Below are 16,525 nucleotides of genomic sequence, written 5' to 3'. Positions count from 1 at the left end.
ATCCTTTGTGAGATCCCATTTCAAAATGCAAAAACGAAAACAAAGAAAAGGAGATGGAAGGTAGGAAGAAGCATGACTACACTGTAAATGAGTATGAGGACTACTCTAGCTTTCATTATCTACACTTCTTCATTACCTGTATCTATCTTCATTTCTATAAATTTACAGCTTAAATGTAAAAGCAGAGTTGAAAAGAAAATAGACTTGCTCATCAGAACAAATTGCTTCAATTAAAGGTTACAGTGGTTGGCATGAGCTGGTTGTTTTGTGTGGTTTTGCAGGGTGGACTCAGCTGAGCTGCTTGTTAAATGAATTAGATTGGCACGGGATTTTGGCACAAGGAGTAGAGTAACATTTACTTTCACAAATTGTCTGCAGTTGTCTACAACTTCAGTGGGATTTTTTTGCAAAGATACACAACCTGCAAAATACCTTGTAGAAGTTTAACAGGTTTGCTCAGCAGTGTCTTTAAAGCATTTCAAGATATTTTCTCACTACTTTGCCTTTACTTGGGATCTTGGATTGTATTGTGGGTTTTTTTTGGTCTTAGAAGTTAGGAGTTAAACATTAGGGATTTTTTTCCTGAGTAAGTGTATTCTTTTTTCCTTATATTCAACTGATTTTCATAAAAATGCTCACCTATCAGAGATTTAGTTCAGATAGTAGAGGATTGTCTTTTTGATGTAGAAGTGTCATGTTTTAAATTCTGGTGTCTGTTTCGAAAGGTGATCAATCAATCGTTAAAGCTCATGGTCTGCCACTAATCTTTGGGAAAGATATGAAGCATGGTATCCTAATTGTGGGAAGAGTGGTAACGGGCTGCTTCCTACCATGTCTGTAGCACAGAAATCCTCATGGAGCTAGAATCCTTTTTTATTTCTGTTTCATTCATTTACTCCAAATTCAAAATAAGGCATTTTCTTGTGGCAATATCAAGCAATGTGATAGTATCTTTTTTTCCCCTTCAGTTTAAAAATTCAATTTAATATTGAAGTTATTTTAATATATTAATATATTAATCAAACATATATTAATCATATGTACAGTAACAAAAGCTAGTTGGTGCAGTCACCTTAAAGTGCATGCATGAAGTCGTTAATCAGTCAAGCATATGTTGTCAGAGTACGTAAAAATGATTTATTAGGCTGAATTGCAGACAGAATAAAGCCATTTCTCTTAGAAGTTAAACGACAAAAAAAGAAAAGATACGTTCACATTTGTATTCTTATCACTGACATGGATTTCAAGCTCTAGATAGCATTTGGATATCTTACTTTCTTCTGGGAGTAGAGCTCTTGAAAACTTCCAGTCTCTTTTTCAATATCAAAGAACAGTATTGTACCATTACCTTACGTTTTTCTATTCAAATAGCTATCCTTTCGTTAAGATGCTTTTCCATCTCCAGTAAATGAAAGATGTCTTTTATTTCCATTTCAACAACTGATATATTTTAGCACGTATACACACAATTTCAACAAATTTATGTCAAACATGTCTCTGCACCTGTCTTGGCAGGCCTGAAAAAGGAGAGTGGCTTACAAAAAATAATTAGAAACAAGTGGCCATGGCTTGCAGTTCTGATTAGCGTTTGAGATATATTACTCAAAAGAATTCTTTCAACTGATCCAGGACCTTTGCAGAGATTTCTTCTCAGCTCTGAAGTTACCTGGAAAGTTTTATACCACAACAAAAGTACCTTCCAACTAGAATAAAAATTAAGATAGGTCAATCTGTAATTTTCTACATGCTGCCCACTGACTTCCTTTCTAAAAGAAATGACTCGGTTTCTGCATCTCTGATCATCAAGTACCAAATCACCACTGGGCAGATCTGGAAGATGGACAGGATGTCAGGGTGATTGGTGACACTGTTCTGTGAGAACAATCAGTGGTTGGAATCCAGGCAGTCTTGCTTGCAAGTCTGGAAGCGGTCTTATTACATTAGGGAAATAGGATGGAAAACAGTTGCTAGTTCTCTTCATGTTACCTATGAGGATATTGATTTTTATGGCAAATGAGCGTAATTTCTTCAAGAAATACTAGGATAGTGCGGGTCATGGTACTGAGCATTGCCTGGAAGCTGATACCAGAAATTCTTCTCAGTGAAGGTCTGGAGCAGTGGGCACTTAAGTAAGCAATTTTCCGGCTTACTTTCCTTGAAGTAAGCAAATTGTTTTTCTGCCTTGCTTGCTGAAGGCAGAGATAACTGATAATGAAGTGATTGTAACTAATGCTACCTTGTTAATGAATGAGAAATAAGTGGAATGGGAGCTCGCTCATGTGTGATAACTCAGGGTGGTGGAAGTACAGAACCCTGTGGACAGTTTTAAGGGTAAAACATCATGTACTGTGCTTTGTCTCTACTAAGGACAATCTCATGTCTCCTTGGCTACTTTGCATAGCTTAGCTAGCAGGGCTTCTCCGTGGCCGAGTCTTCATGGCAGTTGCCTGTAGGATATAATAATTCTCTGAGTCAGAGACCATCGCGCATGCTACCGTTTAAACAGTCTTGGGCTGTGTTTGAGTATCCCCATCTCATCTTTGTGGCTGGGATGTTCGATGAAGAGAGGATCAAGCTCTGTCTCCCATTGTAGGTTCTTCCCTCTGCTTTAGAATGCTCAGAAACACAGACTTGCTTCATGCCTTCCTCCTCCTGATGTATCTTTTGTGGATTTAAGTGAATTTGGTAAGGGCAAAATTTCATCTACTAGCAATTTGAGTTGGAGAAGTCCCTGTCAAAGGCAGTGACAGAGTTCTAATTTTTTAAATAGATGTATGCAGTAGGAAGGGAAGGATTTCTCCTAGTTACAGACATGCTGATCTTTCTGAAATTAAATTAGTGAGTATTTTGTCATTAATTGTTAATGCGAACTGGACCAATCCAAAGCCTAAGAACACTTTTCCACTTTCTTTGAGTTATTCAAGTCTGTGGCAAATCCTGCACTGCCTGGCATGGCATGACTGGCACCCCAGCGTATTTCTATAGCCAGCACTGTTTGACCCTGTTCCTTTTGCTAACACTAACGGTCTGAACATTTCTGCTTGATTAAGTCTTTAAGCTGACTCTGAGACATGTGGTTGGAATAACTAGAATGAGTTTTAAAATGCTGTTAAGCAATATCTATATGGGTTTTGCATATCAACATCTCCATTAACTTTCTCAGTTCACTGCACTGTGCTTATAAGTGAGTAAGCAGTGTTTGAAAAAGGAGTTGCACCCTCTATGACTTTTTCTGAAGAAAATGTTACAAAACATTCTGTATCAGAATCAGGCAGAATCTATCTTAGGGAGTTTTTAGGCTTTAATTGTATAAACGCTCTAGGGTAATTACTTAATTCTAAAATAGGAAACAACAAATCTCTGGAAAAAGGATTGCCTGAACTGGAAAATGGTTAACAGTAACATGCTATGGGATTTTAAGAGTTTAAGAAATTTAAGCTGATATTTGTTGGAATATTTGGATACTGTTCCATAGTTTAGCGAAGAGAGCAGAGGATGGGATTTTTCAAGCTGGTTACTCCTATCACTGTGTAGCTGCATGAATGAGCTATTGATGATTTCTGCTTTGATCTTGTACATGACAGTGATCATCTTTTTGAAAACAAACATTTCTTCAGCCAGAGTAATAGAGCACTGTGTAGTCCGAAATCTGCAAGTGGCTTTATGGCAACTACTTCCATCCTAGTGGGCTGAGTGCTTAAGATTGGTGGGCAATGATGGAGTTAGCTTGGAACTAGGATATCTTTGGGGAACAAGGGAGTGAGGGCTTCTGGCAGATACGTGATTCTTGCACCTTCTTTCAGTAATTGAAAATGTCAAATTCCTGGTTTTGAATGAATGGGGAAAGAGTGTCTTTTTGGTTTACTTGCCAAGTTGGAAGCTGTCAGTACCACTCTTAGTGTTATGTTTGTCAGTTTTTTCTTTAAAATGTTTGTACTATTGTTTCTAAAATGTTAGTATAAACATCCCATTTGTAGGTGGCTGGGTCTGTTTATTGATGAACTTGTGATTGAAACAGATCAAATCGAATCCAGCAAGTACTGACTAATCCTACAGAGGAATGATACAAAAGTCAATAAAAGAATGGGTTCCTCTAGTTTGGGTTGAGTCCTTGTCAGTTTGTGTTGCTGGGGTTTTTTCATAGCTGTGTTCAGCAGGGATTAATGTTCATCAGTATCTGTCACTGTCTTTCCTGCTCCTGTGGGCTTTCCCTCTGCACATCTCGTGTGCCGAGTGTCCCACAGCCTCTTTTCAGTGTTCAATTAATCTTTAGGGTCGGGGCTTCTCCTCGTGCTTTGATCAGCTCTTACATGTATAGCTGTTTCTTTCAGCAGTGACAAATCATTTGCTCACCAGACTGGGACAGAGTAAAAAAGTAAAAAACCTAAAAACCTGCTTCCAAAGCTGACTTACCAAATTGTCGTTCAAGTAATGTCTCCTTCCTCCCTCCATCCCCATATCCCCTCCCCTGCAAAAAAAATAACCCAAGCAACCAAACAAAACCCAAACAGATCCCCCCAAGGAATCAAGGTGGATGTATTCCTCAGAACGGCATTGCAAGATGTGAGGCAAAACAAAGACAAAACTTAATGGTCCTAGGGTGATTAGTAAAATGATAGGTGTTGGGTTTTTGGGGCCTTGGTTGCTCTATGTTGACTGTCTGGGCTTCAGAGGTTTTCTCATTAGCTTTTATATATTTCCAAATGACAATGAAATGATCCAAGCAGTAGATTTCTGAAGGAAGATTGCAGTTCATGGGTAGTTAAAGTTACTGTTCATCAGTAGCATGATTTAATACTGATCGGACTGTTTTATATCTAGAATGTGCAGAGTGATTCATTATTTGTTTTTGCCTGGCTGTCTGCCAGGTAATACATGATCTCTGTAAAATCCCTGTAGCGTTAGCAGTTTTCCAGAGATTTGGGTAAGAAAGACCTAATTAATGCCTTATCCCTTCTCCCACCCTCTCTGCTGATGCTTTTTTGTTGCTTGTGGTGCCTGTTGTTCTGTGCTGTTCTCTGCTCTTCAAAGAGCTAATGCATAGTAAGAGCTGATGTATGCTGTGGCAGGAAGCATAAGCTCTTTGAAGAATGCATTCAGTTGCACAGTTGTTCAAAATAACCACCACTTGAAGGTTCATCTTTTATCTGATCAAATAAATTCTGTAAAATACAGCAAAATTTTCCATAATATGAGTTGCTTTTCTGGTACTTATTACTGTCCTTGGGCTGTAGGGCAGCAGTGCCACTTTGCTTCCAAAAGCTTCTTGCATAGACTTTGTTGCAGAGAAACTCATGTAATACGTAAAGGTTGAGGGCTGCGTGTGATAGTTGTGTTGCAGAAGTTGATCAGAGCCAGAGAGGAGATCAAAAAGGAAGATTCAGAGTCAGAGTACCTCTGAGGTATTACTTCATAAGTAGCTCCTTTCCTCACCAGACTACAAAAATTAGTATTTGAAGCCTTGTCTATTTTCTTACTATCCTAAGCCTAAAAATTTTGGGGAAGACGGAGAGATGGTTTATAATGCACGTATCTATAACAAAACACGGACACACGTTAAGCTGCTTGATGCTGAAACTCAATGCAACTGTCACATTGGCAGAAAATCTGCTGCAGATAGAAATAAGATTGAACGGTTGTATCGTGCAGTGTTTCTTAAAAGGCACCTCAATTAAGACTTAGCAGACATTAGTGAAAGTTTTAAGGGTCGCATCCTTTCTGAATACGTGCCCCAGACCCCACTAATGTAACTGTTGAGGCAAGGAAGCAGGCCTTTCAGAAGGCAAAAATTGAGGAAAAATGCCTGGATCTTCCTTGCGAGGCCATTTCTCCACTGGAATTTTTGTTGGGCTTGCAGCCCCATGTCGAGTTCTGACACAAAGGGTGGCAGAAGCCTGCAGAGCTTCATTCTGGGCCATTATCTAGAGCTTTATTGGGACTTATGAGCATCCAGTGATTGTTTTTTGCCTGCTGAAAGAAGGAAGAACTGAGAGTGCGGCTGTAACCTGTTTGAACTGATATGCTCTGTTTAATGAAGGAGACCATATATTTGCTAACCAATGTTTCTGAGTCTTCCTGGAGAACACCTTTAAGCATAGCAAATTAGTGAAATCTGCTGTGGACTGCATAGACAGGTCCACTTCATTTGGAGCCAGTGGTTTAGTTGAGGAGTTTAAGAGCTGAGCATTCAAGAAGTTACCATCCCACTCATTGTATCCCCATGCCGTCTTCTATTTATGGCATTATGCTCGAAATGTTGTGATAGAATATCTTAGCACAGCGAATACTGAAAGGTGAAATAGTGAAATCTGTTTTTTTTCTGAGAAGGGGGGGTGACCCCAAGTACCTGACTATTACCGTAATTCAGTTAGCAAAATTCGACCAAAACATCCTGCCCCAAATTTTTAGGAAGAAAAATCTAAAGCTGAGGGGACAGTACTTAGGTGCTTGATACACTTTTGAGAATGAAGGAATGTCTAATCTTGACTTTAGCCTCCAAATATAAAAAAACCCAAACAAACAACAAAAATCCCTCATTGTTTTACTTGTCAAATATTTGTTAAACAGCTCTTAAATGAAATTTTTGTAATCGGAAGAGAAGCATATACTTGAAGTCCTTGGTAGCTGCTTGTTAGCACTTCATCTCCATTTGACAAGAGTCAGGAGCGCAACTTGAAGGTTATCTGTTGTATGGGAGTAGGCAAGTGAATAACACCTCCTGGAACACGTTTGATTTCAGAAGGTCAGAGTGTTAGACAAATACACACAGTTTGCTGTATACATTTTAACTGCTTCTGATGTCCTCTGGTTTTCTGTGGCCGCTACTTCAGAAAAGAAGTGAAAGTAAATGTAAGGAAATAAAGTAAAAGCAGACAATCCCGTCTTTTTTTGAAGTAATAAAGATCTAATGAATGATTTATTATTTTTTTAGTTTGTGTTTTGTTGGGGTTTTTTTAGCTGGATGTACTGCATAGTTTTCACCTTCATGATTTGGGAGGTAATTAGGGTATCTGTAATATCCCACTGGTTTGATCACAACTTCTGCTTGTGACATTTTATAATGAGTATATAGCTTATAAATAACATTTTGAAGGTATAAGATTATACAGAGATAATTGCACAGCTGAAATGCATTGGCACAAGGCCAAAGGCTAAGCACTTTCCACCATCCCTTCTAAATTGAATAACTTCACTTTATGAAGTGTATCATCAGAAATTGTTTTCATTACTCCCAGAGGGCAAATTAAGGTTAATAAAAATCCAATTCCAGATTACCCATATGTGTGAATATTTGTATTTTTAGAACCTCTCTTTGTCAATTATACTCACAGAGTGTGTATATGTGAATACAAGCACGTAGGTCATAGTTTCAGCTCAACTCTTTGTACAGTTTTGAACTGTTTTACCTCTCTGAGACAGACTTCGTCTAATCATGATTGTGAGACCCAGCAGGATTTTTCAAACTGAGCAAAACCAAATGCACTCCTTCCACTAAGCCATTGTTTCTCACATCCCCTGAGTCCCACCATCCTGGATTCCATTTTGACCCACCTGCCTCAGTCATCAAAACCAGTATTTGTATATCCTCTTCTTTAAATGTCATGTTAAATAGCGTGTTCTTCATACAAGGCAATTTAGTATTTTGTGGATTCCTAGGCAATCTGAGAAACCCTTTAGTAAAGGTGAGTTAGAGGGGGGAGGTTTTTCCATTTTCTCCCTGTGATAAATTAGTTACATATATGATCTGAAATAGCACACACATGTTGGAGTCACCTCTTTTAGTACTCTGCTTTTACAACATTAGATTATAGTCTTGTTTCAAGTGCCCTCTTTGCACTCTGCTGCTCTGTGCCCTCCTCTTCTCCCGCTTCCCAAAAAGAGGACTTCCGCTCTCTTGATAAGACAGTTCTTTCTGCCTCTTAGTGTAAGAAAGAATATTGTGTGTGAAGAACAGTGTAAGAAAGGGCCCAGTGTACAGGAATATTTACCCAGGATAATTTTTCAGTCTCTGTCACTGTGTGGTTAAGGGACTCGCTTTTTCAGAGATGGTGTCTTTATCACTTTGTGGATTTTTTTCATCTATGAATTTATCAGTTTTTAAAAATCTGTGTACTTTTATAGCACCAAGAATAGCTTTTGGCAGAATTATCCTATTGCTAACGTTTTGGTATTTTTTTTAAAAGAAAGGTTTTTTCCACTCCAAAAATTAAATTAAGGAATTAATAATTGCTTTTGTTGATCTTAACATTAAATGAAAAAGTTTCACACCAGTTAATATCCTCAGTCTATTGCAGTGCCAATACTGAGAACAAAGCAGTAGGAAAACCAAAGAGGAAGTCATAATTAGGAATGCTTGGAGGAAAAATAAATAATGTTACTATTTATAAATCTATGCAGCCTGTTACACAATTGTTTCTTTTTTCTTTTTTTCTTTGTTGGATGAAACAGTGTTTAAACAATTTTTCTCTACAGGTTATTGACATGCCAGAACACAATCCTGGAGATATGGGTGGAACAATGAGACTGGGGAAGAGGAGGACTATTTTCAAAACAGAAAATTCTGTTTTAAGTAAGTTATATTTCTGCTCTTATGACTTGCCTTTTGAATAGGAACTCTGTAACAGGGCAAAGCAAAAATGCCAAAGCACCCAAAGCACATCTTGTTAAAGGACTACAACCTCAAGCAAGCAGTTGTGTGACAGCTGCCCCAAGCTCATGATTCTGTCCCCTTATACATTTATCTAGGATAGGCATGTAAAGAAAGAAATGAGAGACATCTGGAAGCTTCAGTGAAAAGGTCAGTTAGGGTCCAACACTTTAAATAAACGGTGAGATAACTGTTGAGATAACTGAAATGCATTTTATGGTAGCTTATTTCATTATTTTCTTGGGAAGATCAGAGCATTTTCTTCCTATTTTGTTTATGAGTTGATAGGACATGTGAACCAGGGCTTATTGTTCTACCCTTGAAGCTTTTTGGTAGAACTAACCCAAACTCCCACTCATTATGCTCTTGCCAGACCTACAATGACCTTGCTTGTCATTCCCTAGATTTGCCAGTACGCCTCAGCCTTAAACGTCATCTGACCTTGCTGCCTTAGTCCTCACCTTGTCTTGATAGTGTTTGCTAGTTTGTATCTTAATTATAGCCAGGCCCTGCTTAACTCCAGTCTCTCATACAGCACTGCCCTAGACCTAGCCTAGCCCTGGAAACAGTCTTGTGTTGGGAAAACAAATTATTTGTTGTAGGAAAGGAAAATTATTTGCTCTAACAGGATGCTTCAAAGGGCAAAATAAAAGCAACCAGAATATAGAATAAAAGATTCAGTTTGATCTATATGTATTTTAAAATTGAAGTAATACTTGTCTCCTATTCATCAGCCTATTATACAGTAATAATATATGTGAAGCTGAAAATGTGTAAAAAGTGGTTTCTTGTCCATCGATAAATATGGGCATATTTCTTATACTGCTCTGCCTTTGACATTGATCTGAACTATTACTATATTTAGTTATGTTGAACTTACGGAATATATCCTTCTGAGCTTCTACAAATGTCGTTTACTTCGTCAGGAAACCAAAATGTAATACATATGCCCATTTAATGAAAAATCTGCCTTTCTAGGGAATGCCTGTGCTAGTTTAGGCCTAAACGCTTTGTGGAAAAGTTAATAAAAATTAACATGGTTGTAACTCTTGACCAGCATTATGAGTTGTTTAGATGACCATATTTATCAAACACTCTAAGAAAGCTCTGGTAGTTTACTCAGGAAATCTGATTCCTGTTCCTAATGCTTTTCAACTTGAATGGAAATAATGGTTTTGAAAAAGTGGTTCCTTAAAATTAACACGTATACCACTTTTTGTAAAATTGCAGTACTATCACTCTACAATTTTTGGAGATCTTCTTGGCAGCCTAGTTCTTGTACCAACCCCTAAGTGAGATAGTAATCCTAATGACACTAGGATAAATTGAGAGCAAAGTTTGAGCTGTAATGTTAAGTAAGATATATGATTAAATTCTGGTTTACTGCATACCTCTAGTTTACTCCTTGTTGATCTGCATTGTGGAGTGTTCCAGATTAGGCTCAGAGGACTGCAAAAGTCATTTGGGTAATGAGATCAGGAAAACAGAGAAGAACAATATTCTCTGTTTCTTGTTGGAGGTATTATGCCAGCTGCCATGCATAATCTATTAAAACAGAACAGATGCTACTAAAAGGCTTCCTTCACTGCATCTTTTGCATACAACTGTTGTAAAACCCTGAAGGGATTTTAATGTTGCTTGTTCACTCAAACATTTTTTATTTTATTTTGGGCTTTACAATTTAAACTAGTTTAAGCATGGCCTTCAGACTCTAGTCTACCTAAGCTATTTCTGGTCAAGAAATGTTTATATGAATCCTGATTAAACTCAGGTAACAGTAAATTAAAAGAAACTAGTCATCCCTCTGAAAAACAGAAAGCTGGAGTGAGATGAATAGTGTCCTTTTATGTTTTACATGGGAATTTTTTTTTGAGGTTTAAATTACAAGAAATAGTTGTAACAACTATTAAAGCAACACATTAGCATTACTTTCTTTTTTGTTGTATATTCAGGGAAACTTTATGGTGATGAAATGTTTGTAGAGGAGCGACACAGGCATAGATATGAGGTAAGCACTACTAAAGTACTTTGTGCTCAAAAGTTAAAGCTTAAGCAAATTGTGTTTCTCTTGGTAGGCGTGATTCTCCTTAAAGCCAATGGGAGATTTCTTACATAAACGTAACCCAAAATTTAATAGTGGCTAGATAGTATAATTTAGATCAAAAGGAACCTCTGTAAGTCTTCTGGTCCAACACCCTGTTTGGAGCTGAGCCAGCTTCAAAATTAGACCAGGCTGCTCAGGATTTTGTCCCATCTATTTTTGAATCTCTCTTAAAAAAGAGATTCCACAACACCTTTTGACAATCTGTTCCAATGCTTAACCACATCATTGTGAACCCTTTCCCCCCCTTATATCTAAGAGGAGATTTGCTTGGGCAATTTGTCTTTTATCTCTCAGTCTTGTGCTGTGCATCTCTGAGCAGAATCTGGCTCAGTCTTCTTTATACCATCCCATTAGATAGTTGAAATCAGCACTGAGATCCACCCTTTGCCTTCTCTTCTCCAGGCTGAACAAATCCAACTCATCCAGTCTCTTCTCCTATGTTGCATGTGGTCCACCCCTCTAACCATCCTGGTTGGACTTCCTATGGACTCGCAACATTTTGTCAATCGCTTTCTTGTATTGAGGCGCCTGAAACTAGACAGAGTATCACAGAGGTCTTCTTCTAAGTGTTCAATAGAGGGGAATAATGTAGTGTACTGTTTCTGTGGTAGAGATGGTGCAGTGTCTAGCAAAATGATCTTGGAGAGTGATGTCAGATATTACCTGACTTGACTTCCTGTGAAGTATTTGAAAGGTAAAGGCTTATAATCCTCAAATGCATTGCTCCTTGGCTGATTTGGCTTATTTAAAGGCTTAGATTATGTTCAGGTAAAGCACATTCTTTCATACTCTAAATGTAGGCAGACTTCAGGCATCTACAACTTGGAGGCTAATTCAGATCACTTGCTTCCTGCCATCCAACTCTGTAGGACCCTTGTATAGGTCCACTCCTCTGTTTGAGAACATTTGAGTAAAGGTGTCTGTGTACATTCAAAATACTGTCATTCAAGGAGACAGACAAGACCTGGACTCCTAGAGTTATCTCAGATAGTTCAGAAGGGACCTGACTCCATCAGTATCTCCAGAGGGGTCTGAGCTATGAGATGCGTGCATGCTACAAACTGATTCAAACAATGTTAAGTTTACTTAAAAAGCTGGAAGGAGAATGGTGGTAAAGGTGCTCAGAGTTTGAATATTAACCGAGTGGTTAGAACACCACCAAGGAAATGAAACAGCTCACTGCAGAGCTCCTCAGTTTCAAGGAGGAGCTGAACCACAGCTTGTGTCATAACCACTGAAATGCAGTGTTCAAATAGGAGGTCAGTCTTTACGCCTACCGTAGTGGGCCTTTTAAAAATCAAAGCAAGCTGCTCAGAAGCAGGAGGATAGCAAGCAGAAGGGACCTTGGCTTTAATCTTTTGAATGTTATGTAGTAAGTTTTAAAATTACTGAATCATGTCTTATTAAATAAGCATGCTCACTTTTACAAATTTATACCAGAGTTGTTAAAACAAGAAAGAAAAGGTTCCCAACTCTTTTCTCAATTCTTTTCATTCTTATATGCATACTAGAAACATTACGATTATCTACTACTGTTTGTTAAATCCAAAAATAAATAGAACTACAATCATTATTACTTTCAATATTTCAGGTGAACCCAGAATTGACTCATTGCTTTGAAGATAAAGGTTTGAAATTTGTTGGCCATGATACGGAAGGGAACAGAATGGAAATTATTGAACTGGAGAGTGAGTGTCTTACTTGTCTGTTGTATTTTCCGCATCTATTAAAACTGTGTAAACTGTAGGTTGTTAAATGACATGTAGGGACTACATTTAGCTGTTGTAACAGCCAAGATCATGTTGGGAGATACTGCTGACTCCACCTGTGTATTACAATGGGTGAAGATTCAGAGGATGTTAGGAGAAGTCCTACGCTTCTCAAGGATTGTGCATGTATTTGGTTATCAAGGGGAGACATGCTCCGTTTCCAAAAGGTCATAATTCTAGCTCAGTGGGATTTGGCTGTGTAGAATCATAGAGTGATTTGGGAGGTCATCTAGTCCAACCCTCTGTTTCAACACAAGGCTACCTTCAAATATAGATCAGGTTGCTGAGCACCGTATCAGTCAAGTTTTGAGTATCTCCAAGTACCCTATTGGTTAGACTTCAAACCCACCCACCACTACTCTTTGAATCAACAGTACAGCCATTTTTTAACACATTTTATAGTCTACCTGCAGTCCATAGCTCCCAGCTTGGGTGCTAGGAAACCATATCAAAAGCCTTGCTAAAGTCAGGGTAAATGAAGGCTACAGCTCTCCCTGCATCCAAAGACTTATTGTTCCCAAGCCTGTTGTGCCCTGTCCTTCATGTGTCTGGAGATGCCTTGGAGGAGGATTTGTTTCATAATCTTGCTATAAACGCAGGTTAGGCTGACTGTCCTGAAGTTTCTTGGATCCTTCTTTTTGTCTTTCTTGAAGAAGGGCACGGTGCCTGCCTTTTTCCAGTCATCCGGGATCTCATGATCACCTTGGCCTTTTAAAGAGAACAACCAGCTTCATGATGACATTGGCCTGCTCCCGAAGCACCCCCAAATATTCTTAGTCGGGTCCCATATATAACTGTGTTCAATTTCCTCGCGTATATGAAATATATATACATGCAATATAGCCAAAGTATAAAACTTTACTGGAATACGTTACCTAGAGAGGCTGTGAAATCTCCATCCTTGCGGATAGAGACCTTCAAAACTTGAGTAAAGCTGTCAGCAACCTGATTTAAGTTTGAACTTGACCCTGCTTTGAGCAGGAGGCGGGACTAGAGACCTTCCAAGATGCCTTCCAACAGTCTGTGTCTCCTTCTGTTTGCTTGATTCTTTGATTAACTCCTTGCTGTTAAGTCACTATTGGCTGGATGAGTATCAGGCACATGAAGATTCAGGCTATCTTACAACATATTTTTTTCTTTTCTGACATGGCCCCTAATTGCCATTGGTTAAGATAAATTCCACGCACAGAAACATAGATTTATCATAAGAATATATTATCATCCTATGGAGTACTATTTGTGACGTGATGCTTCCGAGAATTCAGTTTATATTCCATGGTATGTTGAAGAACAGTGCTGTAATTTTGAACCTGGGTTTATAAGTAGGTGTCCATATTCAGTGTCAAGCAACTGCACCATAGAGAGTAATCTGAGAGCAAAGGATACATGTGAATTCATAAACTACTAATTGCCATGGTGTTCTTTGCTTAGTTTGTTCCTGATAAATTACCTCTGTTATGCATGCTGATGTTGGGAGGCTATTTTGTCTGCCCTGCATGAAACAACTTCTATAGAAAGCATTGTGAAATAAATCAGGCAGGATTTTTAAATTGCATGTTAGTGTGAAAAGAATAAAAGCAGCAGTAAAACCTGGGATTATTTCAGAATGGGCTCCAAGGAGACTCTGATTACTAAAGAAAAACAATCATCATAGAGAGGAAAGCGGGTTGGAGCAGAAGCGCAGAAATAACAGTACACCAGATAGCTTAGGCAAAGCTTTTAAGCAAAATATCCCCACGGGAAATATTTGATGCTTTGTCATTGTCTTGTTTTACAGCTTTAAAGAACTAAATTGCATGGTAGAGAGAAAGAAGTTATGGGATAAATTTAGGATTCATGTTGTCTTTAAGACGTAGAAGCAGAGAGAAGAGCAGTGTACTACATCATATGGTTTACCTTTATCTTCATAGAAGAAAACCCCAGCTTTCTTGTTATCAAATACTCTGTACTGCAGAGAAGTTCCTTGAATGTTTGGGATTGTTTTGGAAATTGTCAAACTGGAAGAGATCTATGGTTCATTTTGTCCAGTGTCCTGGCACTAGAAGTGGTTAATGTGAATATTAAAACAATATTCAAAGAAGGAGCAGGTGCACAGCATGGAAGAGTATGAAAACATTGTTCCTTCCTTATCCTTTCAAAGAAGACAGAAAGGAAACAAGCAGTAGTAAAGAGGTGCTTTGATTGGGAAACAGCTAAAGATTTAAGAGAAGATGAAGCAGCATGGCTTGTTTAGCTCAGCAGATGGAGTTGAGTGATGGTGATGTTGTCATCCTTAATCACACAGAATAAAGAGCAGGCAAGAAGAGCACCACAAGAAATGGATATAAGTTGGCTGTAATAAAGATGGCCTGTGAATTAGGAAAAGGTTTCTAATCAAAAGGAGGGAGTATTAGAAGAGCTTTCTAGTGGGAGCAAAAAAACCTAGGGGGTGTTACGACAGAGCCTTGACCCTTTGTGCATGAGACTACACGATGTAGCTGCATTCACTAGCAGGCGACTGGACTTAATGTCCCAAGAGATCCCTTCTAGGCCTAATTATTTGAAGCTTGTTTTCCCCAATTTTCTCTGTATGTTTCTTTCATATCCATCTTTTAGTGTGTAAATAGTTGCTGTATGGTAATGCTTGGTTTTTTAGGAACTGTTTTGTTTTTCGCTCAGATATGTATGGGTGCATGTTCTGAATATACATGCGTAAATATGTGTTGAAAGCCAAAGTACTATGAAAATAATGTGATAAATGTAGACTTTGTGGTTGTTCCCCCTTTCCCTCCTTTACATGTCAGTACAGGTTTATTATTCAGCTTTTAATTACATCATTTTGCGCGTTAAGATTGAATCACAGGATGATTTTTCCTTAATTGGCCTTACTAACCTTCGGCCTCTGTTGTCAGTTAATTTTTGTGGAAAAAGTTAAGATTCCTGCTGCCCCGCCCTTAAATTCACACATGCTGATCTGGCTTCTGGACTCCTGTGTGAAATCTTCAATAAACTTTTTTCCTAACAGTTATTCTACTGTCTTCTTCCTACATCTTATAATTTTCTTTGACATCTATCTTGCAGATCACCCATATTTTGTGGGAGTTCAGTTCCACCCAGAGTTTTCCTCGAGACCTATGAAACCTTCACCTCCATACCTTGGACTGTTGTTAGCAGCGACTGGGACACTCAATGCATACCTGCAACGTGGATGTAAATTGTCTCCAAGGTAATCTTTCTTTCTTACGTGCCTGCAGTTTGACAGTCACATTTTTGCGGGAACTATCCCATCCATCAATTCAGAAGTCCAGAAGAGGAAAGGGAGTTCTTCACGTATTGATTTACTTGTTCCTGTACATGCCTAACATAAACCCTGATGTAAAAGCATCTGTAAGCAGGAAGCACAGTTCCTGACTTCCTTTTCAGAGGCTATTAGAGCTAAACCCAGATCCATACACTATAACCAGAAAGAAGTAAAAAGCCTGGAGTAAATTCATGTGAAGTTAGTCACCTCCTATGTTAACTTTCATTAACGGTAGTTTCACAGGGAAAGAGATTTCCTAGAGGATCAAATAATGAAGTGAAATTCTTACTGAGTTGTATTTGAATGATTATAGTAACAGAAAAGAAAAAACTGATTTTATTTTGCAGTAGCTAAATAATTAGTACCATCGAGCAGAGGCAGGCCTGCAACAAGACAGTTGGGATATCTTTAGACTTATGGAAGGGTTTGGATCAAAACTGCATGGTTCAGCCAAACCAAAATCCTTTGTGCCAGTTGCCTTGGACACGGAGTTTTTGGTTTGTTGAATGTAGCAATAGTTTTTCGCCAGTGTTAATTCATTCTTGTTTATTTGAATGATATTAATAGCAGTAACAATTTCATTACAATAACAATAATAAAGAGGTCAGGGGGCAGCTCAGGGTACAATAACAAAAATGAAAAAAAAAAATTAAAAAAATAATCACAGAATGACTGAATAATGTCACAGAACATATCTAACCCTGGCTTACTGTCTTTTCCCCTAA

The 16,525-nt window shown here is 38.3% G+C and overlaps 1 protein-coding gene across 2 annotated transcripts in view; it reads left to right on the top strand.

The window, feature by feature from the left end:
* Nucleotides 1-16,525, top strand: part of CTPS2 (CTP synthase 2) — an 84,615-nt gene that overhangs the window by 49,520 nt on the left and 18,570 nt on the right. For both annotated transcript variants that reach the window (XM_054189017.1, XM_054189018.1), the window contains exons 14-17: nt 8,473-8,569; nt 10,600-10,655; nt 12,343-12,439; nt 15,581-15,725. In XM_054189017.1, the coding sequence (XP_054044992.1) occupies nt 8,473-8,569; nt 10,600-10,655; nt 12,343-12,439; nt 15,581-15,725 (395 nt within the window). The remainder of the gene's footprint in view (nt 1-8,472; nt 8,570-10,599; nt 10,656-12,342; nt 12,440-15,580; nt 15,726-16,525) is intronic.

The sequence above is a fragment of the Rissa tridactyla genome, chromosome 1 (genome assembly GCF_028500815.1).
Source record: "Rissa tridactyla isolate bRisTri1 chromosome 1, bRisTri1.patW.cur.20221130, whole genome shotgun sequence".
Taxonomy (NCBI): Eukaryota; Metazoa; Chordata; class Aves; order Charadriiformes; family Laridae; genus Rissa; species Rissa tridactyla.
Note: the sequence above shows the minus strand (reverse complement) of the source record. Positions and strands in the feature narration are given on the sequence as shown.